We start from the raw sequence: 27,100 nt of genomic DNA, 5'->3' as shown, positions 1-27,100 counted from the left end.
TGATGCGGTTTCGTAGTAGTGCTGGCTTGATGGTCAGACTGGATGATCTTGAAGGTCTCTTCGAACCCTCCTGATTCTAAGATTCTGTGATTCCAAGACCCCGTCCCGCAGCCCCCGAGCGCGGCGGAGGAAGGGGGAAGATGGCGCCGGGTCCCCTCAGCGGCGAGGGGGGGGGCGGGGGGGGCGTCGCCTCAGGCCCGCCCCGCCCGCCCGCGCTCCCTCCCTCACGCCCCGCCGCCATCTTGCCCGCGGAGCACCGGAGGGGCTGAGCTCCATCGCCGCCTTTGCCTCTCCCCCTCCTTCCCCTCCGGCCGGGGCCGCCTTTTCCCGGGGCCGGGGGGCCGGAGTCGGCAGGTAAGGCCTTCAGCGAGGGGCACTCCCACCCGCTCAGCCCACTTCAGCCGGCTGTGTGGGGGCAGGACATCTCCCTTCCCCACACGGGGTTCCGACCCCTGAGGAATGGGCTACGTCGCCCTCCCCTCAGGGGATGGAGACCCTCTCCTGGGCGGCCTTTTTTTGGGGCTGCTCGGGCTTCCCGCAAGCCCCACAGGTGAGGGGCACCGGCGTGGGGCTGCGGCGTGCCCGGGCCGCTCTCGGGGAGGAGGGATGGGATCCACAGGGACCACAGGGCCTGTGTAACCCACCTGGAGCATCTGAAGGACTGGTAGGGAGGTGGAAGGGTCTGTTAGCCCAGGGGGATCGGTGAGTTTGGAGGGATGGGAAAATTCCCTCTGGGGTGATTGGTGAGAGGGTGCAGATTCCCTCCATCCCATGGGGTCCATTCCTTAGTACCATGGTTATCCCATCCAGTTATTCCTGCCTCTGTTGCTTTCTGTGTGGACATGCTCAGTTCATGGAGGCGTAAAGCCGTGTGTGCCCAGTAATTGTTGTGCTCATCATGACGTGTCTCTGTAATTGTGTGCAGCACAAAAGGAAAGGCAGGAGTTTGTGCTGCAGCCTGTTCTTGATGCTTGTGTTCAACCGTGGAAGGTTGGCCCATCTCAAACCAGAGGGTTATGGTCCCGTGTACCCCTGTGGAGTCATGTCTTTGCACATCTAATAAAGTTCTGTGAGCTTGCTTTCATCCCAACACCTGTTTGAAGGTTGATATATCCATATGACTCTTGAAATGCAACTTCCCTGCCCACACACACCATAGCCCACTTGTAGCTGCTGAAGTGCATCCACAAGAAAGTCCTTGACCTATAGTTATGTGAAGAGCAGTGTTCACTGTTGCTTGTAAATACATCAGTATCTTATTGTGGTGTAAAGTGCACCCTCAGCAATAGTTGGGAGCCAACAACTCATCTTTTCAGATTTCATAATGCTCCTCATTTCTCTAATCCATGAAACAAGGCACATAATTGGATAAAAAATATGCCATCTGAGCACTCTATGGATGCTTTTAGTAACATGGAAAGGTGCCTCCACGCTGTTCCCATCCAGGCACATAAGCAGGGTGCTCTCATGTGATGGTCTGAGACCTAAAAGCGTTTCAGGTCTGTGCTCACTCTGGTGGATCCAAGATGGATCTTGAGCACTGTCATGAATATTTGATGTGTGATGGCCATTAGTTGACAGCTGGGAGTTGCAGAGAGTGAGTGAGCAGCAGAACAGAGAAACAGTAGCTAGGAAATGGGGTGGTTTTAGGTACTTCATTTGAGAGGGATACTGGTCTTGCTTTAGGGATATGGGGGGCCCTTCTGGTTTTAGTGCAGTGAAACATTCAGACGTTCTGGGGGCTGAAATGGTTGCTGTTTGTGCTCGGTCTCAGCACAGTTTGGATGTTTCTGATGACAGGCTGGTTTTCATTCACAGCAGTTGAGCAGAGCTCAACCTTGGCATCAACAGATTTTTTGTTAGGAGGTTCCTGACTTGACTTTGGCTCTTCATGAGAGTGAATTGGTTTCCTCTGCCAAAGATAAACTGAGTGAGACTGTGTCTGGTTGTCAGGGAGGTGTGAAGGAGTTTCATTACAGACCTAGCCAGCTGTTCCTGTAAATACAAAACTCTTGTTTTTCTTTTAGTTGCTGTTTTGGAGTACTTCATTGGTGATACATCATCAGCTTTTTCTAACCAATTACATGTGCCTATTAGATAATTCTGTTTCTCAGCAGGGAGATGTTTACCAGGAAAGAAGTTACTGATTTAGCTGTAACTTTGAATTATGCCAGTCACATTTAATATTTCCAGTCCCCTACATAATACTGAAATGGATGATGAAGGATTGGATTATTTATACAGCAGAAGTGAAGTGCAGCAGGATTTTGAGTTGAATGCTGCTTCGATCTATCCAGGGCTGCTGGTCAATGTGATCCTTTCTTTCCTTTTATTTGACTAAAATTTTATAATAGAAGTAACCATGAAAATGTGATTTACATAGCATAATAAAAAGATGGAATCACATCAAATCCTTGGCGAGATTAGTGCCTTTATTTGAAACATAAAAACAAATGATACTGATTTCCTCCTGATATTTTTCTCCTGTTTTCACAGGAGAAATATTGCTTTCAAAGAATGACAACAGCTGCTTCAGCAAGTGGATTTGCTGTGCAAGAGGTCATTATTTACAGCTGCCAGCTTTATTGAATTCTTCCTTACATTTCATCCTTATTTGTAAGTTTATAAGTTACTGTGAAGTGATGAACAGAGACTCAGCTATGGAAATAGATTCTTCTAGCCAGGACCCAGGAGCTCTTTGAAGCTCAATTCTACCCGACTGTCTTTGTGATCTTGGAAACGTCAATAAACGTTGCTCAGTTCTGGAAAATGAACTGGACAAGCTGATGGAAAAAAGTATCAGTGTTATGGGATGATAGCCTGAGGAAAACAGTTAAAAAGGCAAAAACCTGTTGGTGCTAGAAGGGGATGTTGTCTTGGGGGATCTTTGGAGAGCTGTAGGGAAGCTATTAAAGGGGGGATAACAGATACTAAGGATGCTGGAATATCCAGGCTTCTGGGAAACTGCATTTTCTAAACAGAGAAAATGTGTTTATTTTTTGTGGTTTTTAACATGGATTTAACATGGATTTGATCTCTTGCAGTCTTACAGAAGCGGCAAAACAACTTAGGGTTGATGTTTTGTGTGCCATCAACTGAAATTGGGGCCATCATGAATATCACCAAGGGTGGGCTGGTGCTGTTCTCAGCTAATTCCAATTCCTCATGCATGGAACTGTCCAAGAGGATTGCTGAGTAAGTAAGGTCTGCAGGGAATCTTGGGGTCTTGGGGTTATTCTGATGGGACTTGTTTTAGTGGACGCTTGATTTCCCTATTTAAGGAAAGTTACGTGGGAAAACTGCCGTGGTTTGCAAGAATATGGAGTGTGCTCTATTACAGATTGTATTTCAACAGCTCAATAACAAAGAGACTAACTCATGTTTGAATTGTTCCATGGCAGGTTGTGATTGGCTGCAGCATTTTATAGGAAACACGGGGGCTAATTAATGTTTGGATGGTGTTAAATCATCATGGCAGAAGTTTTCTTACTCCTTGTACTGGGTTTTTTTTTTAGGCAGGAAAACTATATCCCTCCTGCTCACTGTATGTTTTGGATGGGAACATTCCTTTAGCTTAGGTCCATGAATAGCTTCAGCAGAACTTTTAGGACTTAAGTAAATTTTTACTGTGCTAATTAGGATGTGTAAGTTTATTGGGAATATTGGACAGGATGGATTTCTTCCAGAGGCCTATTTACCCAGAGTTAGGTGTGATAGGATGAGAAAGGGGGATGCAGAGGAACTCAGGTTACATGTGGAAAGAATTTGGGCCTGAGTGCAGAGTATACCCTGGTCTCCTTTTTGTAGTGATGGGGTCTTGCTAATGCTGACAAGGGATAAATACAGCAGATATTTTTCTTCCGTTATCCATAATATAGTGCCTGCTACTCTTTCCTCTTCACTCTGCATTGAGTTTTTTCTAGAGAAGAATGATTTAAAAGTGGTATTTTTAAGTATTGTGCACATGTAGGTTGCCACACGTGTGTGTGTGTATATATATATATATAACAGGAAATATATTAAAAATTAGAAAATGTTACATGCTTTAGTATTCCAGCGTTTTTCTCCTGCTTCTTGTCCTGAGCTTGACTTGAAAATAAGTTTAGCATAGTCTGGAGTGCAGCTTTTGGAAATTGTAGGTGCTTTTTAAAGAAATGTTCACTGTAATTACTGGTTTTATGGTTTGGGATTTTCTTTCCTTGGTTTTCTCCCACGGAATGCAGCCTTTTCAGTAACTATTGCATTATATGGGATTTACATTGGTTTTGCCCTTCCTTTCCCCTTATTGACTTGCACCTTTTTTCTGTTCCCACAGGCGCTTGGGAGTTGAGATGGGGAAGGTTCAGGTTTATCAAGAGCCAAACAGAGGTGAGCATTTAGTTAGCAATACTGGAAATGTACCTGAGGCTGATTTGCATGTGTTGGTTCCCCTTTTCTTAGACTCTAAAAGGAGTTTTGCTCTTGCAAATATTACATATTTCTCTTCTTGGCAGAAACACGAGTGCAGATTCAGGAGTCTGTGAGAGGAAAGGACGTATTTATCATCCAAACAGTTTCAAAGTGAGTAACTGTTTAAAGACCCTGTGCTAGCATTTGATGTGGGCTGTCCATAGGAATGCTTCTGGTTTTCATTTTTAATCACCTTTTATGTTTGTGATATAGTGTAGTAAGTTTAGATTAACTAGATAGAGGCTTTTCTTTGTGGAAGGTTTTTGTTATTGGTTTTGTTGGGTTTTTTATATGTACACAAAGACAACTTTGGCATAAGCTAACTACTGTTATTTTAATTTTTAGTGAATATATCTATAAAACCTTCCCCTTGATCTCTGCATTCTTTCCTTAAGTGTATTCTTTTGCTTATGTCATTCTCTTTAAACTCTTCTCTTTTCAGCTCCCTATCTCTAGTACTATCACAAAGTTCTAGATGTAGGAGGAATGTTTCCTGGGCAGTGTGTCCTGTGATTCAGAAATTCTTTAATTTTATGTGAGAAGAACTTCACAAATGCTTAGACTTTTTTTTAGTGGGAGCAGAAATAGTAGATCTGAGTTGATGACCAGGTCTCTAAGAAAGTGCCCTCTTCATCTCTTCATTTAGTGCAGAGAATAGATGCTAATTATTAAGTATTTAGCCTGTTGTTGGCTTGAACAATAGAGGAATATGTTGTAATAGATGATGTTTTCTTTAAAAATCTATGTGGAAAAAGTGATATTGGAGATGAATTATGGGCTACTTTGTTACAGCAACCTGGTATAACAAAAACTGCTGAATTGTCCAAAATAGCCAATTAAAGAAAAATAGAGAAGTGTAATTTTTGTGAAAAATTAAAATGCTGCATCCAGGGCACTTGTCATTCCGAGGGGCACAGCTGAATTCTTAGTGATGTTCACTCAGTCAACATACTTTGGTATGAAATCCCTGGAGTGGGTGTAAATACTGTGTTGAATGCAGGATTTTTGTGCACCAGATACAGAAGCAGATGTTTCTCGTTGCAGGGATGTGAATACCACAATCATGGAGCTCCTGATCATGGTGTATGCCTGTAAAACCTCCTGTGCCAAAAGCATTATTGGAGTGATTCCTTACTTCCCCTACAGCAAACAGTGCAAGATGAGGAAAAGGGGCTCCATTGTCTCTAAATTGCTGGCCTCGATGATGTGCAAAGCTGGTAAGAGTGTGGCTGTCCTTAAATAATCAGGGCAAGGGGGGCTCCTCTGTCAGCTTCCAGGTTTAGGGAGATCTGTGCACAAATTTGGACTCTGCTTAAAAATAACTGCCAAGCTTTTAATGTGTTTAAAACCTACATAAAAAGGAGAATGTAATTAGAAATGTTTCCAAATGATGAGCTCATGAAAAACCCAAATTTGGTTACAACCATTTTACATTGACTTGTGCTGAGCTGGCAAAATTAGTCTTCTGGGCTGAGCTGCTTTGGACTGTGGTATCCGCCTCTCATAATACCATCCTTTGCCTTTCTCACAGTCTGGAACAGTTTTGCCTTGTCATTTCTGGCCTGTTTTTTACTTGTTGGATGAATGCACTTTGTCCTTTACATTTGAGACCATGTGGGAGAATGAGATTATTCATTTTCACAGCCTTCAACACATTTTCTGCTCCTTTCCTTTCACTCTCATCCCTGGGAAAAAACAGGCAGTTATAACAAACTGTGTGATCTGGGTTGTTATTTTGGGAGAAGTGGTTTTTGATTAGGAGTTTGGCCCATTTTTCAGGAGTTCAAAACTCTGATGAGCATGCCAGGGTCTTGCTGTGGGACATGGGACAAATCAGTGCTTCCATTTTGTCCCATGTCCAATGGAGAAGGATCTTGCCTGCCTCAGTGTGGCACTGCAGAGTCAGTTATGTGCAGTGTTCTGAGGTTCCTTTAAAAAAGTCACTGTAGAAGTCTCAAAACATATTAGTGCCAGTGTGCTTAAGAGTAACATAATTTATTATGTACTTTCACTTAGTGTTCTCATGCAGCTTAGAGATTTTTATGGATAAACTGCAATGAAGTGAAACTTAGAAAAAGAAAGTATCTCTTCTCTCTTCCTGTTCTTGATGTGCTTCTCTGTAAGTTTTATTATTCTGTTCTAAAGGACTAACTCATCTTATTACCATGGATCTACATCAGAAGGAAATTCAGGGTTTCTTCAATATTCCAGTTGATAACTTGAGAGCATCCCCATTTTTACTCCAGTACATCCAAGAAGAGGTGAGGAAGGCCTGTTATTCCAGTTTGTTTTTTAAATTCTTTTTTTGTCATGTCTCAGGGCATCTGAAACAAATACCTCTGAAAAGATTAACTCTTCAAACTGAATTTTAAGGGGGGAAGGGTCGTGTTGGGGTAGGGAGTGGTGTTGGGGCTGGTGGTTCTTCTCTTCCCCGCGTGTTTAACTTCTGCTTTCATGAAGAGCTGGTGTTTTCTTACTCATGCAGCGATGCTGTTTTTCTTTTAGATATATTCCCCTAACACTGAAAAAAAATAGGATTTTCTTGCTCTTGATGTTCTCTTCCTTTCCTATTTCTAGTTTCCTTGACATTCATAGGATGGGCTGCTTGTGTGGATATAAATTTAAATCACATAATAAGAAACACTTTGGAGATTGTAAACTATGAGAGAGCCATTGATTGTACTCCGAAAGTAAGACTGGTGGGTGGAAATCTTACCCACTGTTTGTTCAGGCTGCATGTCTTGACTTGAGGAGCTTAACTTGGGATGATCTCTGCCTCCATTTCTCCATCCTATTTTTATAAGGGTTTTGAGAAGTGCTACTGGTAGATTCACCTATACAAAATATATAAATGATAATTGTAGGTATAAGATGCACGTTAAGCCTCTGACTAATGGTAATTTGGAATAAAGCAAGTGCTTTCTTCCTGCTGAGAGAAAAGGTTTAGCTCACTCTTGCTTTTGAATCCCAGCTTTTTCTTTTTATAGAGATAGGAATGCCTCAATGTAAAAAACAAAACACACCCCACCCCACCCCCTTAAAGAAACCCAAACCAACATGATTTTGTTATGACAGTATTAAAATCTGTTTGGGGAATCAGTTACCATTTGAGTCTCTTATTATCATTTCATTTGGTAATAGAGTCAAAGAGGATGGCAGAACAAAACTCCAGGCTCTGGCTTTGGCACAGTCATTCATCTTGTGTTTGAGGAGAGAAGCGTTGCACATTGTAAGCACTTCCTAACTTAAAAGAACAAAACTGGAAAACCAAATACACAGATGCAAGACAAAGTTGTGCTTTTATATGTTGCTTAGAAGTGTGGTTTATGGTTGATAACAAGATCATGGTCCTGATTTGGTCTTGAAGCACATTTTGATTCCTGAGCTTTTAATGGTTTATACAGAATTGTTGCAGCTTTGAGTCTGGCGCTGCTGTGCAGTCTAACAAATGACCATTTGTAGAGATCTGAAGTATATGTAGAGAATTCTTGAAAGATACTTTCAGTTGTTCATCCTTCTGCTCATCCATGAGGGGACTTTCTAAAACCAGAGTTAACTGAATGGATCTGATCACATGGGATCTATACTGGCAAGTACCTTCACCAGCCAGATCATTTATAGTATTTTTGCTTAAAACTTTGATCCCTTGCTTCTCAGGAGGAATTTAGTATTCATCTCAAGTTCCTGGTGGCCACAGCTTGCTGGATATCCTGCAATGGGAATGCCAGAGCTTTCAAAGCAGAGCAGTTGTGATGGGATATACTGAGGAGCATGAAATGGAGTCTGGTTTGATAAGAATGAAGGTCACTTAAAGAACATTTCATTGAACGTTATGAGAACGAGGGCTTGTAGTTGTTGCCTGTTGGAAGTTTATTCCTAGATGTGAAGAGAATCACTTGCTGTTCTGGGATGAAGACACTCCAGTCAGTGAAATCCTGTGATAGTAAAATTTTCCTCTGTATGCCTGGCAGATGTTGGATACTTGGTGGCTTCTCTTTCCTTTGCGCACGTGTTAATCCCAGAGTGACGTAGCCCTTTGTTACATGGACTTGTTGACACCTTAATGTCTTTTGGATGACATTTCTGACTTTCTGACTTCATTTTTGAAGAGCTGAGAACAAATTTGGTAATTTGGCAGGGGAAAAATGAGGCAGTGATGTCTGAACAAGATCAAAGCCTTTATTATGTCAAGTGACAGGCCCTGCCTTGTCTATACCTTCCGTCATGTTAATCTTTGTAGCCTCTTGTATAACTCAGTGTTTATAAAGGACAGAACATGCTGAATTCCCAGTTTATAGGTGGAGTTACTAACATTGTGGATTATTAATGTTGCCTGACGTCCTCAGAAAATTTCTTACTTTCAGTTGGCTGAACCCTTGCCCAAATTCAGAACTTATTTTTTCTTTCCCATGCCCATGTCAGGTAGAGCTTTTGGAAATACTCAGCCAGTGCAGTGTGTGTGTTTGAGGGTAAGATTGTGGAAGAACTTACTTTGCCTGTGTTTGCAGAAACCCCAAGTATTTCTGTGCTCTGAAATGGGTATTTGACGTCTGCCAGCAAGGTGGTGAGCTGCAGGACAGGGTGTCATCCCCACAAATCTGTGAAATTACATCCCTAACAGATCAATTTGCAGGTATTTCGTGAAGAGTCTTCCATCCCTTAACGCTGGAATTCTGAGGACTGGGCCTGCTCTGTAGGACTTTGCTGTGATTTTTGGATAGGATGACAGACAGGTTCTCTTTAAGCTGCTCTCCGTAGAGATGGATCATCCCAGGGCAGCACAGTGAAGGAAAAGGCTGAGTTTGCAAGGAGTGGGGTAAGATGAGATACCAGAGGGAGTGTAGTTGTAGTTGCTGTTGGAAAGGAGGACTGGAAGTGTGAATGGTGGAATGCTTGAGAAGGTACAGACAAGCAAGATGAGTCTGATGTGGAGTCACTGTTTGTAGGGAAAATGGAGATGAGGATAAGAAACTTTCGAGAGATGGGGACTAAAATGCACGTTAAATGTGGAACAGGAGTCTGGAGTGAAAAACCAGTATGAGAATGGGGCAGGGGCAGCAAAAACTGAGGAGCAGACTGTGCTTGTGAAGCCTGACTGAAACACCTGTGAGATCTCAGAGGGAAACCCAGACTTCCTGGCCTCGTCCCTCTGGTGCTGTCAGCGTTTGCGGCAGCATCTCCTTATGTTGACACCAGCGTGGAAGAGTTTGCAGCACTATGAGACTGTGCCTCCAGGATCAGTGCAGTGACTGTGGAAGTTCTATCCCTTCTGATCATCCATAGGAAGAGTCAGTGTCATGTGATGGGAGAGGTGTGACCTCTCTTGGGGTACTCTATAAAGCAATAGGAAATGGTAAAATGCTGGTTTTTAGTGATTAAAGACAATTTACGTTGAACAGGAAACTTTTCTTTGATGGTTTCCTGGTTTTTTTAACACTTGTGGGTGTAACCCTGATGTCCTAAAGCAGTTACTTTTCTGTTATCTGTACAATAAAATGGGGTTTATGAAAGGTACAGTTTGAAGTTAATATGTGAATTTTCTAAATACCTGTTTTTACTGAGCTGTCAACCCTAATCATGTACCATGGATTCTGAGGTTGCTTTCTTAGGTAAAATGTTCAATGCTTAAAATTATTCTGGCAAAATAAACTTCTCTGATTCTTACTGAGTTTAAATTTGTCTAAAGATATGAAGTAGACATTGCTATCTGTTATTTACTACAGATACCAGACTACAGGAATGCTGTAATTGTGGCCAAATCTCCTGCGTCTGCAAAGAGGTGGGTAAGATCTGCTCTCTTGCCTTAGAGCAGGAAATCTGTCGGGATTTTGTTCTTAGGATCAAGTGAAGGACAGATATCCAGTAATTAGGAGATGCAGCCTTCACACCCCTCCCAATTCTGCTCTGTCAGCTGTGTAGTTTTTACATCATCACTGTAATCATAATAAATCTAAGGAGAGTAAAAAAAAACAAAAACACACAAAAGGATGGGTTAAATCGGTGCAGTGTTTATGGTAAAGGTTTTTAATCATGTTACATTTGTGTGCATTTACATTATAAATTTCCTGCTGTAAATGAGGAAAAGTGGCTGGAAGTGTAATGCCATTAATCCAGATGAGTTTCTTAACATGGGCATAACTAAGAACATGGTTGATCAGATCCTAAATACAGATGGTGAGACTGGGTTTGCTGTTTGAGATGATTGTGTTTGTGAAGTCTTTGGTGGTTGAATGACTGTTCTTAATCCATGAAGCTTTTTAGTTGACTGTTCCTAAACTCTGGAATTACAGTGCTGTCAGCAGGCACTGCAAGAGCTGGGTGATGGTTTAAGAGATGCTGTATTTGCTGTGCTGACAAACCAAGAGTTTGTTGAAAAGTTATTTAGACTTCCATACCAATGAATTGTGATACTCTGTGTTTTTCTTATTTTATGTAGCAAATCACCTTTTGTCATCTTTTTCTCCAACAGTACTTTTTGTGATTTCTTTTGTTTTGGCCAGGTAATTTTACATTTGTTTCTTTTCCATTTCTTGTCCACAGTGTCAGTATTGCCTCTTGGGTGGAGGCGGGTGTTTGTTGCAGCATTTTAATGCTTATCCAGTAATTGTCAATGCCAGCAAATAGATGAGTTGCACATCACACAGTGATTTCTGGAGGAGAGGATCCCAGAACTGTATTGTTTAGCTTCTTCACATGTTCCTATGAGTATTTAAGGCAGTATTTGAGGAGTTACATTGTATTGGGAGAAGGATGATTGGATGTTTCAGCCTAATCCAGGCTGAAAACAATCTAGGAAGAGACTTTTGATGAATGCCTGCTTGTGAAAAAGAACCCATGCGTGGTGAAGTTCAGAATGTCTCTGTGGTTTCTGAGCTCACTGGAAAATTAATAAATCATTTTACTGTTACTTTGAACTTTATTCAGTTTAATACTGCATTTTAAGGTAATTATTATGGTTTTATTGATACGGTTATGCCTGCTAAGTCGTAACTCTTAATGTTTGGAATAATAATTACCTGTAATTAACTACTTGCAAAAATAGTATAACTATGATAACCACAGGGTGGAAGATTCTTCATTTTTAATTAAATGAGTATCACGATGGGCAAATTATTCTCTGGACTTTTGATTGTTTGGATAGTTAAACAAGGCTTAAGGATAGAGGAGGTGATTCAGGCACAGGTCTGAGATGCTGATGTTAGAGCAGAGTGAATCACTCTGGATCTGCTGGGCTTGCTTGGACCAGAGGAGACTTGGATGGGTGGCTTAGGCAGGATCCCAAATCCTTGGGTGTGCAAAGTAAAGTGGGATGGATGTGCTAATTTGAATTTGCTGCTTCCAATATCTGGGATACAAATTCCTATTTTCCTGACTCTCTGCTTTTCCCACTCCCCCAGCTAACCTTATACTTCTTTACAGAGATTTCTAATTTTAGTTGAAGAAATACTGCGCTGTGAAGGAACTTCATGTCAGCTAATTAAAAAATCCAAGCTGTTCAACTCCAAGTGTGGTTTGTCAGGCAGAATGATCGTCTGGCTCCCCTTTTCCATAGGGTATCTCGGGTTATGTGTCAGCAGGTCAGGGATATTGTCTTGATTTAGTACTAAAATAAACAGGTGAACACTTGTTTTCTCTTTTCATGTGAATATTTTTTTTCCTATTAAATACAGACAATCCAGACATCAAGGCTGTTCTTGGTTACTGTTAGATGTGTCCTGCTAAAGCATGGGATCCCAAGGATGCTGAAGGCTAGGAAATGTTATTTTGGCTGCTGGGCAAAGCAGAAGGGAGTAGTCAGCATTTTGTGACTTGCAGCATTTATCCTGTTGCTTTACGGCCCATATGGGCACTTTGAAGGTTATTCTGACTTTAACAAACCTGTTAAAAACAAGATACTGAGAGACAACTGACTTCTTCCGTGAATTCTCCTAAAATTTTAGGATCATTTGACTTCCCTCTGAAACCTTAGAAATAAAATGGAAATAGATTAGGATTGTACATATGTGAATTATTTTAAACTTAACCTTTTTCTGGGTTCTTTTAACCCTTTCTCTGCAGGGCACAGTCGTTTGCTGAGCGCTTACGGTTGGGAATCGCCGTGATCCACGGGGAAGCTCAGGATGCTGAGTCTGACATGGTGGATGGTCGGCACTCACCTCCTACTGCCAAATATGTAGCTGCTATCCACCCCAGTCTGGAGATCCCCAGTAAGTAAGTGTGTGTGGGAAAGTGTTACCTCTTGTTTTCATGGGTTTAGGGGTTGGGTCTGGCAGGGATGGATTGTCTAAAAGGAGTGGTTCTTCATAGAGGGAAAAAAAAAAAAATCTTTCCTGGTGGGGGGAAAAAGATTCTTTCTTGCTTGAGTATGGATGTGACCTACAGCTGCACCACCAAAACTGCAGTGCAAAAACCCAGCTTGGGTGACTGAACTGGCTGTGTCTGCAAGCCACTCTGTTTCTGTGTTGAAATTAAGAATTAATAGAATTGGTAAACAATTCAGATATAAATGAATATCGTTAATGTTTTAATTAAGCTTTAAAAAATTATTTATGTATTAGAATCCTTCTGGTTTTCTCAATAATGCTGTTGAAATAGTTGCTGCTTCATGTCTTTAATAACTCCAGCAGCTATTTCCATACTTGGAAGTAAATTACATAAACTTTCTCCTTTCTCCTTTCTACCCCTCTAAAAACATTTACCATTAATCAGTGCTGATTCCCAAGGAAAAGCCACCCATCACAGTTGTTGGAGATGTGGGAGGAAGAATAGCTATCATTGTGGTAAGTGAGATGCCATCACTTCTCATAAATGATATTAAACATGTTAAAGTTTTAGAAATCAAGTAGCTGTTCTGTATCAGCCACTAAACTTTGGTTTCTGGTGGACTTCTGATAGCATGGAGCAGCATTGAGCACACTCACAAAGCTGACTGGGAGCAATGAAAGGATCCACTCTGGAAAGCAGCATTTGGACCTTGTTTCCATGAGTTTCCACTTCTACATTCCTGGAAGTGTTCAAGGCCAGGCTGTGTGGAGCTCTGAGCAACCAGGTCCAATGGAAGGTGTCCCTGCCCATGGCAGGGCTTGGAATGAGATGATCTTTAGGGTCCCTTCCAACCCAGGCCATGCTATGATTCCTTGATTCACTCATGATTTCTCTAAAGCAGAGTGTAATCTCTTACAAGGTTTGTCAAGGAAAAGGGCAATTTTCTGATAGTTTGGGGTTTGTTACACTTGGTGAAGCTGTAGCATTAGTCAGACGTGTTGTGTTGATCTGTCTGATGTGGTGAACCCTCAGTGACTCTGGGATTTTGGCAGGATGACATCATAGATGATGTTGACAGCTTTCTGGCTGCAGCTGAGACCCTCAAGGAGAGGGGGGCCTACAAGATCTTTGTCATGGCCACCCATGGCCTGCTGTCCTCAGACGCTCCCCGGCTGATCGAGGAGTCTGCCATCGATGAAGTAAGTGTGGAGTCTGAGCTCTCATCAAATTATTTGGGGTTTTTCTAAACTAGCAATTTTCTCCTGATTTGTTCATTGAAATATGCTGGCTTTAAGGATTTAGATGGGAGGCTCCTGGATTCAAGCTTTCCCACTATGGAATTGTGTGCTGGAATATTAGCATCCACATGTCCTTAAATTATAGCAGTGGGAAGTGGTGAGATGCTGGACTGTCAGTATCAGCACACCTTTCCCTTCAGTGGGTGGGATATTTTTGTCCCTTCCTCTGGGCCTGTGTGGCAGAATGAATGAAAGGGAGGAGGGACAGTGCCTTTAGTATCCATGGATACATGAAATCTGTGGCAACACATGGCTCTTCCTAAGATTGTGACCCTGACAGTAATGTAAAACGTTGTTTTGTCAGCCAGGGTGGTTTCATGGGATCTGTAAAACTCCCTTTCACATTTTCAATATGAAAGGTGGAAAACACAACAGAGATACGTTTTCATGATCTCTTTTTCTTCTGTAGGTGGTTGTTACAAACACAATTCCACATGAAATACAGAAACTTCAGTGCCCTAAAATCAAGACTGTGGATATCAGCATGATCCTGTCAGAAGCCATTCGCAGGATCCATAATGGAGAGTCCATGTCGTACCTTTTCAGGAATATAGGAGTGGATGATTAATGTTTCTTCCTCTAAAGAAATACCCCGGGCCAAACTGGAAGCAAACAGAGAGCGAGCTGTGAAGCGTCGTGCTTACTTTAATATTTCCATTGAGCCACTTCTTGTTTTCTCTTGGTTTAAGTATCAAGGTAGAACAGTTTTTAAGACTTTTTTGGTTTTTTTTTTTTTTTTTTTTTTTTTGCGGGTTTTTTTGGGGGGTGGGTGGGATAAACATTTTACAAAAAACTGTTCTAGTTGCTTTTAGGTTAGTTGCACTATACACAATGGAAAAATCCCACAAAACACTTGAGGCAAGAATTTGGCTTCTAAATTAAGCATTCCTTTTCCAAAGCTGCTTGCTACAAGTGCTTTAAACGATAACAAAATGAAGTGACTGTATAATATTTGCATTTTAAAAGCCAAAAAGGTTGTACTGTTGTATGCAGTTCAGTGATTTTGTAGGAGTGCTTTTATAGAAAAGCATATGGAATATGCACCTGTATTTATTTTCTGCGACAAAGAATAAAGACTTGTTTTGTGTGAGCTTTCTAAAAATGTTCATGTGCTGGTCCTTTATCTTCTAAACTGTGTGTCCTTAAGTATGGCAGGTGGATGTCAGGGAGCAACAGGGACTTGCTCAATGCTGCAGGTTGCCCAGAGAAGCTGTGGCTGCCCCATCCCTGGAAGTGTTCAAGGCCAGGTTGGACGGGGCTTGGAGCAACCTGGTCTAGTGGAAGGTATCCCTGCCCATGGCGAGGTTTTGGAAGGAGGTGATCCCTCCCAACCCAAACCATTCTGTGATTCATTGACTTGGGAATATTGTGGGCAGGGTGTAGGTTCCAGCTGGTAAAATCCAAGTCGGCTCATCACAGGTAAACTGGGGGGTTTTTTAGGGGTTTTTTTTGAGGTTTCTTGCCTGCCCTGAATGTGTTGATGAACTAAAAAAGATGCCATAGTGCAGAGCTGAACTTGTCCAGGTTTGTTTTCCCAGCTCTCCTTGGGCAGGTGTGGGTGGAATGGCCAGCTGACTGCCAGGCAGCTCCCAGTCCCAGGGACTTCAAGTTCCTCACCTGTTGCAAAGAAAACAGTGGTGGAACTGATGAACATTTAGAGGTTGTTTGGTTTAATCTTTCCGTCATGTGCTACAAATGAGCATAAAGCTTTTGGCATGTTCAGAAGTGAAAATTAACCTTTGTTGACATCGTTTCTATGTTGGAGACAAACTTCCAAGGACTTTGGCGGGTTCATTGACGTTGAAAGATAAACCCAGGTGCTTTCCTTAATGTTAATGGATACACCAAGCTGACTTATTGACACGTGTGGGTACTTTGGATGTGTTAATGCAGGTCAAATTCCAGCCGAGCACTGAGGGGGAAGGTCGGTTCCTCTCAGGGATGTGCAGAGCTGCTCCCGGTGCTGCCACGGCTCCTTCAAAGAGAGGAGAGCTGCTGACCTGACTTCAGTGATGGGCACGTTAACTGAGCTGTGTTTATTTTGTTAGTGAGACCTTGTGGAAGTGTGCTGCCACTTGGGAATGAGCCAGCCAAGCGTGCAGCGCAGCAAACTGATGGCTAAATATCCAAACCCATGGGTGCCTGTCTCGTGTTGGCTTTTAAAGGAATAGCTGTGTCTCCTCTCTCCAGAACTCCCTGACAGGAGGGTGCAGCCAGCTGGGGGTTGGTCTTCTCTCCCAGTTAACAAGTAACAGAGCAAGAGGAAACAGCCTCTAGATGCACCAAGAGAGGTTAGGTTGGATATTAGGAAAAATTTAATGGGAAGGGTTGTCAGGCATTGGTACAGGCTGCCCAGGCAAGTGGTGGAATCACCAGGGATTTAAAAGCAGTGTAGATGTGGCACTTGAGGACGTGGTTTTGTGGGGCTGCTGGATTAATGGTTGAACTCAATGATCTTAGAGGACTTTTCCAGGCCAAATGATTCCATGATTCTGTGATCTCTTCTGTGGGGGTTTCTCCTGGTCAGCCTTCACTGCTGTGCCAGGCTCCACTTCGGGCATTCACCCAACTCCTGTTCAATCTTTGCTTTAAAACATAGAAACCCCCCAACTTTGTCTAGTTTCATGCAGAGCAATTATGATATTGATGAGGGCTCGGGAATTTGGGAACAAACTGCATCCATGAGGCTGGATTGCTGGTCCTTTGGCTATTGATAGTATTGGAGTGGTGGAAAGGAAGGGAAGAACATGAGGCATCACTTGGACATTTTTCAACCCTGCTCATTTATGAGACACCAAAATCAAGTGATTTTGGCTCCCTGGGGAGTGGAGAGGGGTGGGAAGCAGTGGAGGCCAGGCTGCCCACCCAGGTACCTTTGGAAGCACAATTCCTACTGCTGGGCTGTTTAATGATAAATGCGTTGGGCTGCTAACGAGTTACTAATTCAGTGACTGTCCCTGTGAGGCTGAGGATGAGGAAGGAGGCAGAGGAATGATGGAGCTCAATTCCACTGCTGGGTCTGTTACCCCCTCACAGCAGTTCAGCATTGCTGACCTTGTTGTTGTAGTGGTTTATTTTTCCTTAAACGTTGGCGTGGGAATATGGGTAAGAGTCTTTTGTTCCTTTCTGCTTTCTTGTTTGAATAGCTTTCAGGGCTGGCTTTTCTGTGTGGAATTTCTTGAATGCTTTTATTGTTTTCTTGTAGTTTTCACTTGTGTATTTTGTGTTGTGCTGTGTGGAGACAGGCTGGGAGAGCTAGGGGTGTTCACCTATTGAAGAGAGAGGTCTGGGGATACCTTAAAGCCCCTTCCAGTGCCTAAAGGGACTCCAAGAGAGCTGGAAAGGAACATTGGAGTGACAGGACAGGGGGAAATGGCTTCTCACCACCCGAGGGCAGGGTTAGATGGGATGTTGGGAAGAAATCCTTTCCTGTGAGGGTGGAGGGGCCCTGGCACAGGTTGCCCAGAGAAGCTGTGGTTGCCCCTGAATCCCTGGAAGTGTCCAAGGCCAGGTTGGATGGGGCTTGGAGCAACCTGGAATAGTGGAAGGGGTTTGGAACAAGATGAGCTTTAAGGTCCCTTCCAACCCAAACCATTCTGGGATTCTGTGACTTGCTCTGTTTTGTGTAAATCCTCTGCCCCTTTCACCCCCTATGGAAAGGCTCCTACAGCCTGGGAGCAAGGTGGAATTAACCATGGAATTAACCAATTAACCATTTCTCCGCCAGCCTCTGCGGGGTGTGAGCAGCTCTGCCCCTTGTCTATTACAGGGTGTTGAGCCAAATGCCCTGATAACAGCCCTGATAGCAGAAACAACCATCAGCTACAGCAGTTGCAGATAAAGACTCTCCAGTCGCATTTATTCTGCCTTGCAGAAAAATCCTGGCCAAAGCTGGGTCCTATTAGCCAACCTGTCTGCTGGGGATGGCACGAGGACAGGTACATCCTCCCTGCTTCCCCCTCTCCAGGTGCTTCCTTTGCTATTCATGGCTCCAGGTACCTGGGGTGCAGCCACCTTTTCATGTAATTAAGCTCAAGTTGCAGAGCTCCCATTAATTATCGAGTCTCCTGTCTCTTGGCTTCTTGTCTGGGAGACTTGGGTCCTGGTGACTTGTCTGGGTTTTTAGGGAAAGAGTGCCCTGTGCTGATCTTTTCTCCTCCCAGTCTTCCTGCAGGGTGAACAGGAACACTGTCAGTGGCTATTTCCTTGCTGGGAGAGACATGGCCTGGTGGCCAGTAAGTACAGACAGACCTCTGTCCCTCTTGTGACACCCTTGGCACAGGGACATCCCCACCACTGCCACGCTGAATTCCCTCCCTGCTTTCTCCACTGCTTGCCCATGCTTTCCCCCATCCTGTCCACCTGCTCCTGCCAGAATTTACATCCTCGGAGCTGCGTTTTCCTTCTCATTGCACAGAGTTTGTTGGGTCTTCTCACAGGCTGCTCTGAACAAGGGGAGGGATCCGTGGAGCCAAACTTCCATCTCCACCATTCCTGCATGCTCCTGCTGACTCCAACAAACTGCATGTCCCAAGTTTCTTTTTTCCCCTCTTATTTCTGTATGATCTTGACAAGCTGGCTGTAGGTCCTGTGTCTGGCACTGGCTCCTTGCACAGGGCCACCTCCTGCAGGGTGTGAGGCCACTGTGGCAAACACAGCAATGTGTGGCTCCTCATCCTCCTGGAGACAAGAAAGTCAATCCCAAACCCACCAGGGATGTCCAGATGAGCTGGGTTGTGGGAGCATCACGTTCAGCTACCTGAAGTTTATGTGCTAAGGGATTTTCTTGCTAAATACACACACATCCCTCATCCCACGTGGGGGCTCTTTGGCCACACTTTACTTTTAGAAGCAACTGGAGCCCTGTTGCTCCAGTTCAGACATTATTTTTTCCACCTCCTTTTCCTGCATTATCCCCTGGGGAAGCACCAAAGCTGGTCCAGCTGGCACGGCTGCCATGCCAAGCCGCGGGGAGCCGGCCTTGGGCCACGGCACCTGCGAGCACCTGCAGCACCTCCTCTGCTCCCCACAGATCGGCGCCTCGCTCTTCGCCAGCAGCGAAGGCTCCGGGCTCTTCCTCGGCTTGGCCGGGACCGGCGCTGCCGGGGGAATCGCTGTCGCCGGCTTCGAGTGGAATGTAAGAAATGTGCGGTGTGATTAAGACAATGAGTTCTGTCGCAGCAGATGGACCATTTCACAGTCTCGAAAGGTTTGGGAGGAGCCGTGCAGGGGGTAATTAACACAACCCTGCTAACTCAGCTGCTCCAGTCTCTAAAGCATGTACTGTGAGGCTGGAGTCAGCTCAGCTCCACGTGCTCAGGGAAAAGGACAATTTGGAGCCGAGTTCTTAATCCAGTCCCTGCAGGTCCCAACAGGGACGTGACTGAATAGGTCACCTATTCCCTGCTTCCCCACACGTTGTATCCAAAGTCCTTGGGTCCTGCAGGAAAAAAAAAAAAAAAGCATTTAGCTTGTGTGGTGCTCAAGGAGTTGGTGGGAAATGTCCAGTCAGGAGCTGAAGGGCTGAGGGAAGCGGGTTCCTGCTGGCAGGGGTGGGGGGGGTCTCCACCATGACCCTGTGCCTGTCATCTGAAGCCATTTGGAAGTGTAAATGTGCCCTTGAGGGTAAGCCAGAGCTGGGTCAGGAGCAGGGGCAGCTCTAGCACTGCAGTCAGTGTTGAGCTGCAGTAGGATCCATTTTTTTCCCAGTTTTTTCTGTTTGTTCCATGTTTCCCCTTCCCAACAGGCGACTTATGCTCTTCTGGCACTGGCCTGGGTGTTTGTGCCTGTCTACATCTCATCTGGGGTATGTACAGCTGCCCTGAGCCTGCTGTGGGGAGCGTGGCCTTGGACAGGTCCCCCACTTCCAGGAATCCCATGGGACGCCCGAGTCCTGCTCTGGGAATAACACTGTCCCCTTGCCCTCCCAGGACCATCCCAGGAGGATGGGGCCTGGGCAGGGCAGTGATGGTTCTCCCTCCCTGGCAGATTGTCACAATGCCTGAGTATCTCCAGCGGAGGTTTGGAGGGGAGAGGATCCAGATGTACCTCTCCAGCCTGTCACTCCTGCTTTCCATCTTCACCAAAATCTCGGTGAGTAGTCCCCCTTTCAACTCTGTGACCAATCCAGGACTTATTTCCAGCTCTCAGAAGGTTATTTTTGGGTTCAAACCTTGTGTAGCCAAACTGGGGGAGAGCAGTTACTGCAGGATGCTCCAGGAAGGAGTGGGACAAAAAGTGGGAGTTTGTGGGCAGGTGCTGTGTGTGACATCCCAAGAATTCATAGGTAGATCCAGCAGCGATGGTCCTTTCCAGGGCGCCCCGATGGATGTGTGGCTGTGTGTCAGGATTCCCAAACTTGCCTTGTAGCAGAGGTTGTGAGTGAAACGTGCTCAGAGGTTGGGCTGCGTTGCCTGGGTTTGTGTCCATGCTCTGGCAGCGATGCTTTCTGGCATTCCCAAAGGACCTGGAAGAGCCAGGGACTGAGCTGGGAATATATTCATTCCTTCGGGGCTCATGGGTTTTCTGAGGAAAGGAAGCCTTGCTGCAGCTAGAAGCTCTTCAAGCCTGTACAGAATGTGCCTGATTTCCAGGCACTTTTCCACAGGGATGTTTCCCCCTCATTTTAACCTCATTCACAACTCCCCGTCTGCAGCCTCTGCTCACGCTGGTAACCATGGGAAGAGTTTATCCGAGGTAAAACAGCTCAGGAGCCTGTGACACCAGGTCTAGGGCAAGCAGGAGAGAGCCTGGCACAGACAGCCCTGGGGGGCTGGAGACAGCGAGACAGAGATCAAGAGCAAACAGCTCAGAAAAGCTGGAGAGAAGCCTGCCGGAGGGAGCAATCCTGCTCTGATGGAACAGGTGGATCTGACCCGGGCTCTGCCGCGGCTAAAAGAAATGTGCTTTTGCAGATGGCTGGCTGCAAGAAAAGAGCTTTTGCGCGAGCAGAGGCTGTCTGAGGCAGGAGGGGCGCTGCTGGCGCCCACATCGAGGCGCTCAGCGTCTGTCTCTGCCTTCACCAGCTCCAGCATCTGTGAAGGCACCATCGCTCCCTGCACGGCGGTTCTGCAGCCCCAGGCCCTGGGCTGAGCTGTGGGGGGAGCTCTGGCTGTCCCTCCGAGGGATGTGGAGGATGGAGCAGCCCAACCCGGGCTCTCTGTGCACATCCGGCCGCGCTTCATGCAAAGGGAGAGGCTGCATCCGCCTTGGACAGAGCTCAGCGCTGCTGATGGGAATCCCTGGCTTCAGGAGAGCCCTGTCTCTCCCTCCTGAGCTGCTCTCTGATCCTGGGCAGATTTGGGCTTAACAGACAGGTTGCAGAGACATTGCAGCCCTCTCCACAACCCTGCTGGCTCAGGGCTTCCAGAGTGGCAGATGTGGCACTGGTGACTCTGTCGCTGCAGCTCTGCCCTGTATTTCCCCCCACAAAACCATGCTCTGTCCTGCTGGAAGGCATTCTTCCACATAACAAATATTCTTTATATCCTAGTCGTATATGGTGTTGGAAATCCTGCAGCATTATTCCTGAAAGCATCTTGGTAGCTTTTGAAGCACCCATTCAGTTTGCAAGTTTGGACAGTGACGCTTGGATCATTCTCTTATTGTCCTGATATCCAGTAAACTCTTGTAACTCACTCCCCATATGTGTCACATCTCCTTCCTGCTCCCAGCAAAGATCCAGGAGGAGCTCAGGAGACATGCTGGAGAACGTGTGAGTCTGTGGTCCCTGGTTCTGTGATCTGTGGGGTTCACACAGGTCCCTCCTGGCATTAAAAAGGACAGGATTTCTGCTGGGATAATTTGTTCTTGCTGGTCTGAATTTGAAGAACGAGATCACTGTTAGTTTGAGGTTGTCTTTCAGTCTCTTCTCAGGCATTAACCCATGTCCCCTCTTGTCTCACCAAATGATGTCCTACTAAGCTGTGGTCCCTTTGGTTTCCAGCCTCTCCATGGCTTTGCCCAGAAGGGATGGATGTCCTACAAGCTCCTTCTTAGCTTGGGAGGTGGTTGTGGTGTCACCTCTTGCCTAACACCAGATGAACCTGTGGTGACCCCTGCGCAGCGCCTGCTCCCATGGGAACCTCAGCGGCTCTCCGGGCCCTTCTCCACACAGCCTTGTGTTTGGAGCTCCATGGACACTCCCAAACTCCTCTTCCTGAGGCTTTCCTCAGCCAGTGCTGTCATTTCTTTGGTCTGCTGAGCTTTCTCTGATCTCTGAGTCAGGCAGGATGCAACAGAAGAGGAATCAGGCTAATAAGGGGATTATCTTGGCATCTGGCTCCATTCAACAGTAAATCCTACAGACAATGGCTGTTTCCAGCAGTGGGTTGGGATGAGTGTCTGCAGACACGAGGGGCGTTGCCAAACTGGCCCGATGTCCCCATCCCTGTGGTGGCCGCAATGGGGAGTGTGGGAGGGAAGCGTGAAACTCAGAGCAATTAGGCAGGGCTGTGACCCGAGGGATTTCTTTGGTCCTTGCTGGGGGCCGCCTCAAAGCCCAGGATTATCTGGGTTTTTCCTGCCTCCTCTCCCTGCAGATGCTGTGTTTACAGATGGATTTTGCTCTACGTTCTCCCAAGCTGTGACACTGCATCAGTGCTGCTCCCTCAGCTCTTCGTTTTGGCAATGGGGATGACAGACCCTCCTCTCCTGGAAATCTCCTTTTGGTGGACCCCAACCTTCCACATTTCATGGCAGGGTGCAGCAGGGCAGCCCAAAATCCTGCTGGGAGCTGGTGTCCCACCCAGCTAGGAACATGTGAGGAGTTGCACAGGCGTCCTAGCCTTGGCAAAGAGCTCCTGGAGACTCCTCAGTACCCTGGGCAACTTGTTCTACCGAGGTTCTGGCTTCACCAATTGCTAATCCCAAGCTGTCTCCAAAGCCAGCTTTTATTGGGAAGCCTTTAGCGACAGTTGGGTAAGAACAAGTTTCCAAGTGAGCTCACCGGTGGAGGCAGGGATCTCTCTGGATTATGAAGCCTGACTTCAAAGTCTTCTCCTCTCCTCTTAAGGTTGAAAGGACTTATTTTATGAATAGGTCATGCCTGGTTTTAATTAGCTTGTTTTTGTTTTTGGGATGTCTTATTAATGCCTCGGTCACATGTGCTTTTATTTTTTCCCACCCTTGCAGAATTACCAGGAAGGGAGGTGGAGATACCTCTGCTTCCTCATAGCAAAGGCTTCGACTCATTTGCAGACGACTGCAAAAATGATTAAGCATTGAGAAAGCCAGGAGAAGCAATGATGAAATATCTTGTCCAGGGCTGAATCTTCCAGCTGGGCTGTGGGGAAGGGTTGCTGGAGGAGGGGGAAAAAAATCGGGGTGAGGGGAGAAAACTTCCTGGGTGGTGCTGACATGACAAGTGATGGATCCCTCTGAGGGACACGAGGAGCTCTGGAAGACACCAAGGATGCTTGGCTGGCACTGTGCTAGGAAGGTTTAGAATATTTTGGGTTCCCACTTCAGGTCTTGTTGGGAGGAGGTGGCTGAGGGCCCTTGTTTGGGGCTTTTCTGCCTTGTCACTGAAACTTGTGCTGTGTGAGGGGTTCAGTTGTCCTCTTGTAGCGCTGCTCAGGGGATGGATTGCATTTGTAGTGGGAAAATATTTGAGGAGCCATTGGTAGAGGTCATGGCATGGTTGTCCATGAGTTGGTTCCTCTTCAAGAGGTCATTCCAGGGCTGAATTCCTCCTTGGTGTTGACAAGGACTCTCCCAGACCCACGGCCTATCCCAAGTGCAGCTGAGGACATGTAGTACCTCCCTTGGGAATGCCAGGCATAACTGCGGTGTAAAGCCTGGCCCAGATGCCGTGGAAGAGGCCCTGAATTAGGATCCTCAAGATCATGGTGTAAGTGCTCTTCTGGCTGGTTTGGTTTGATTTAACTGAGATGGTGTTTAACGCAGGCTCAGGTGCTGGGGAACGGCTTTTGTGTTGTGCTGAAGCTGGATGTGTGCTCCCCTCCTGGGTTTTGGGCTGGTGGAGCCCTCCTGGGCAGCTCACACCTCAGATTTGACATTGCATGATCCTGTGTGGCCCCTCTCCATCACCCAGTGCTGGTCCTCAGCTCCGTGTGGGAATGTGCCTGAGCAGAGAGGAGGGAGGGCAGAGCTGGGCCGAGGAGGGCTGACATGGGAAATAATGCCTGCCCAACACCTTCCTAATCCCAAGCAACTGCTCCCACATGATGGGGCAAGACAGCTCTGCTGCTGGGGGAGGGTTGCTGGGAGGTGTGTGAGGAGATGTCAAATCAGAGCCGCTGTCTCGGCTGTGGGAACCCGTCACAGCTCGGGGCCAGGGTGTGGAGTCGGCTCTTCTTGCCTCTTCCTGCCCCTTCTGGCCTCATTCCCTTCTCCAAACAAGGTTTTTGTGAAGATGCCCCAGCTGAGTGCTGGGGATGGCTGAGCTCAGCTATGGGTGGAGACGTGGTGGTGGCACTGCCACTGTCACTGTGTCTGGTCCTGTCCTCCCAGGGTGTCACGGCTTTTGCTGAAGGAGGTGTTCCAGCTCCGAGTCTCCGCTTTATATCTCATTTCCAGAAGGCTGTGACACCCCCTTGAACGTGGGTACAGTGACAGCTGGAGCTGCCTGCTCTGCTCCCTGCGGGCTGGGGGAAGGTGGTCTGTGACACAGCCACCCCCTGGGACCCCAGGCTTCAGGAGTGTCCTCCTGGTGTGTGCCATAGGGTGTCAGTAAAGGCTCCATGGAGACCTGAATGTGACTTTCCAGTACTTAAAAAGCTTATAAAAAAGAGGGAGAGCGACTTTTTATACAAGCAGATAGGGATAGGGCAAGGGGGGATGGTTTGAAGTCAAAGAGGAGAGATTTATGTTGGATATAAGGAAAAAATCCTTCCCTGTGAGGGTGGTGGGGCCCTGGCACAGGCTGTCCAGAGAAGCTGGGGCTGCCCCTGGATCCCTGCAAGTGTCCAAGGCCAGGCTGGACAGGGCTTGGAGCAGCCTGGGATAGTGAGAGGTGTCCCTGCCCATGGCAAGGGGTAGGAATGTGATGGTCCTGAAGGTCCCTTCCAACCCAAACCATTCCAGATTTCCATGTCCTCACTGCACCCACAGAGCTGGCTGTTTCCCTGCTGTGTCACTCTTGCAGCAGCCCTTGGGTGGTGGGTGTCATCTGTCCCAGCTCTCACGTTTCCTTTTCCACACCCAGACAGACCTGTACTCGGGGGCTCTCTTCGTGCAAGTCTGCCTGGGCTGGGACCTTTACCTGTCCACTGTCCTGATGCTGGTGGTCACGGGGCTCTACACTATTGCAGGTGGGTTGCTCAGCATCTGCTGGCCTCCATTTTTCTTCTTTCACTGAAACACACCGCTCACCCTTCTGCTTTTATTTTTGTCATTTTAAATTTTTATTATTTTTGCTCCTGGAAGGATTAGGGGTTTATACCAGCGGGGTTCGTGTCCCTGCCCATCCAGCCAGTATCTGAGTAGTTTTCTGGAGCAGGTGTTGACTCAACCCATGACCTCTCTTTTGTCATTGCACCTTTTCATTTGTAATAACTCCTCCCCCACCACTGCTTAAGCACTTTCCTGTGTGGGTACCTATTTGTACCAGCAATAATCAGGGCTTCTCCTATTACAGGATTCTTTTTGTGGGATTTACAACCTGAGAGCCCTTGACCTGGCTCCTTTCCCTCCCTCCTGCCCTGCCCTCAGTGCAGCCTGCTGCCCTCCCTTCCCAAAGCTTTCAGGAATATTTCTTGGCTGTGCTTCCCTGTTGTGGGACCGGCTACTTTTGTGCAGGGTCAGCCCTTATGGTGGTTCTGTGATCCAGAGGTGATGAGGGTTTGGAGCTGGAGTTGGAAACTGTGGGTTCCTGGCTCCCAGCCCCACTCTCAGAGCATGGGACTGCATATCCCTGCCAGCCCTTTGGGTTATTATTTTGGCTGGGACATTCCCTCACCCTGCAGAGAATCCTCCCTCGTTATCTCATCCCAGCCATCCAAACGGGAAACAATTTAAAATGTATCCGTAACACGGTGGATTTTGCAAGACTTTGGTTTCAAGCAAACCCCATCTCGGGTTTTTCCTGCCCACAAGGCCTGTTGTGATGTGAGGCACCTCGGTATGAGCACAGCCAGGTGCGATCATTGCATCATTCCAAATCCCAGGCATGGCTGGGGGTGGTGCAGCCCTGACTTCCTGGGATGCGATTCGGTGACTGGGATTGAAACTGGTTCAATTTTTGACCCATTTTTTAAAATTCTGCTCCTTTTTAATGCTTTTGCTGGTGTGCTGAGTGATTGATTTCTGGCTGGGTAAGCAGGTCTGGGGTTTGCAGCAGCTCTGCAGGGAGAGCTTGGGATGGAATAGGAGAAACACTGGATGGACAAAGGGGACCCTGCTAAGCACCAGGTGCTGGAAAAATAAAACTGTAGGGCTGGGAGGGGAGCTGAGGGGTGTACTAAGGGGGGACTGGGATTTAGGGAGAGGTGGGATGAAGGTGAGATCAATGTCCTGGATGTGATCTGCCACTGGAGCACCCGAAGAGCTGGGGCTGGCTGGTGTCCTCCTGATTGTGTGGAGGTGTGGGGCTGCATCCCTCCCCTCCAGCCATCCCTTGGCTCTCCTTCCAAGCCCCTGGTGAGGCTGCAGCCCCTGTGGCTCTCAGCTGCTCCCTCCCACCCCATCTGTGAGGCTGGGGACCCATCGAGGAGCTGTTCCCCCTTCCCACTGCGGCTCCCCTACCACAGTGTCAGCAGGACGAGGCTGGTGACAGGCATGTCCCTGCCAGCTTGGCAGTTTTACTGGGATTTTCTGACTGCTCCAAGCCTGAATCCAGCAGTGCTTCCAACACTCTGCCTTTCTCCCATGCAGGGGGTCTGGCAGCTGTCATCTACACGGATGCACTGCAGACACTCATCATGGTCCTGGGAGCCATCGTGCTGGCAGTGAAAGGTAAGAGCTGGGGCAGCACAGATCCTCCCCTCTCTCCTCCCCAGCCAGGTGGTCTCAGAAATAAATATTCAGTCTGAGCAATCTGGTGGCCAAGATGCCCAGCAGGATCCTGGTCTGTGGCAATCACCTTAATAAAATCTGTGTTCCCCTTGTGTCCCTCCAGCACTGTACTT

General features: G+C 46.6%; 2 protein-coding genes across 4 annotated transcripts in view; both read left to right on the top strand.

Annotated features, from left to right (window-relative positions):
* The first annotated feature begins 203 nt into the window (after positions 1-203).
* LOC121672950 (phosphoribosyl pyrophosphate synthase-associated protein 2) lies at positions 204-15,114 on the top strand. 3 transcript variants are annotated; one of them, XM_042045900.1, is made up of 12 exons: positions 218-354; positions 2,497-2,559; positions 3,045-3,195; positions 4,316-4,368; positions 4,494-4,560; positions 5,494-5,666; positions 6,595-6,710; positions 10,173-10,228; positions 12,508-12,656; positions 13,159-13,229; positions 13,767-13,913; positions 14,422-15,114. In XM_042045900.1, exons 3-12 carry the CDS (start codon positions 3,077-3,079, stop codon positions 14,578-14,580), a joined length of 1,110 nt encoding a protein of 369 aa, XP_041901834.1. In that variant the 5' UTR covers positions 218-354; positions 2,497-2,559; positions 3,045-3,076; the 3' UTR covers positions 14,581-15,114. The 3 variants fall into 3 exon arrangements, with proteins under 3 accessions (XP_041901835.1, XP_041901834.1, XP_041901833.1); XM_042045899.1 differs by having other exon boundaries at positions 2,497-2,616; XM_042045901.1 differs by lacking the exon at positions 2,497-2,559 and having other exon boundaries at positions 204-354.
* A 1,869-nt stretch (positions 15,115-16,983) lies between these two features.
* Positions 16,984-27,100, top strand: part of SLC5A10 (solute carrier family 5 member 10) — a 38,530-nt gene continuing 28,413 nt past the window's right edge. The window contains exons 1-7 of the mRNA XM_042045905.1: positions 16,984-17,117; positions 18,176-18,247; positions 19,045-19,149; positions 19,759-19,818; positions 20,001-20,105; positions 25,180-25,285; positions 26,847-26,927. Of these exons, the coding sequence (XP_041901839.1) occupies positions 17,004-17,117; positions 18,176-18,247; positions 19,045-19,149; positions 19,759-19,818; positions 20,001-20,105; positions 25,180-25,285; positions 26,847-26,927 (643 nt within the window). The 5' untranslated portion in view covers positions 16,984-17,003. The remainder of the gene's footprint in view (positions 17,118-18,175; positions 18,248-19,044; positions 19,150-19,758; positions 19,819-20,000; positions 20,106-25,179; positions 25,286-26,846; positions 26,928-27,100) is intronic.

Source organism: Corvus kubaryi, unplaced genomic scaffold (genome assembly GCF_017639235.1).
Source record: "Corvus kubaryi isolate FWS band 111438036 unplaced genomic scaffold, C.kubaryi_AGA036_p1.0 65056, whole genome shotgun sequence".
NCBI classification, from domain to species: Eukaryota; Metazoa; Chordata; class Aves; order Passeriformes; family Corvidae; genus Corvus; species Corvus kubaryi.
The sequence above is the reverse complement of the archived record's forward strand: the minus strand, read 5'-3'. Positions and strand labels throughout refer to the sequence as shown.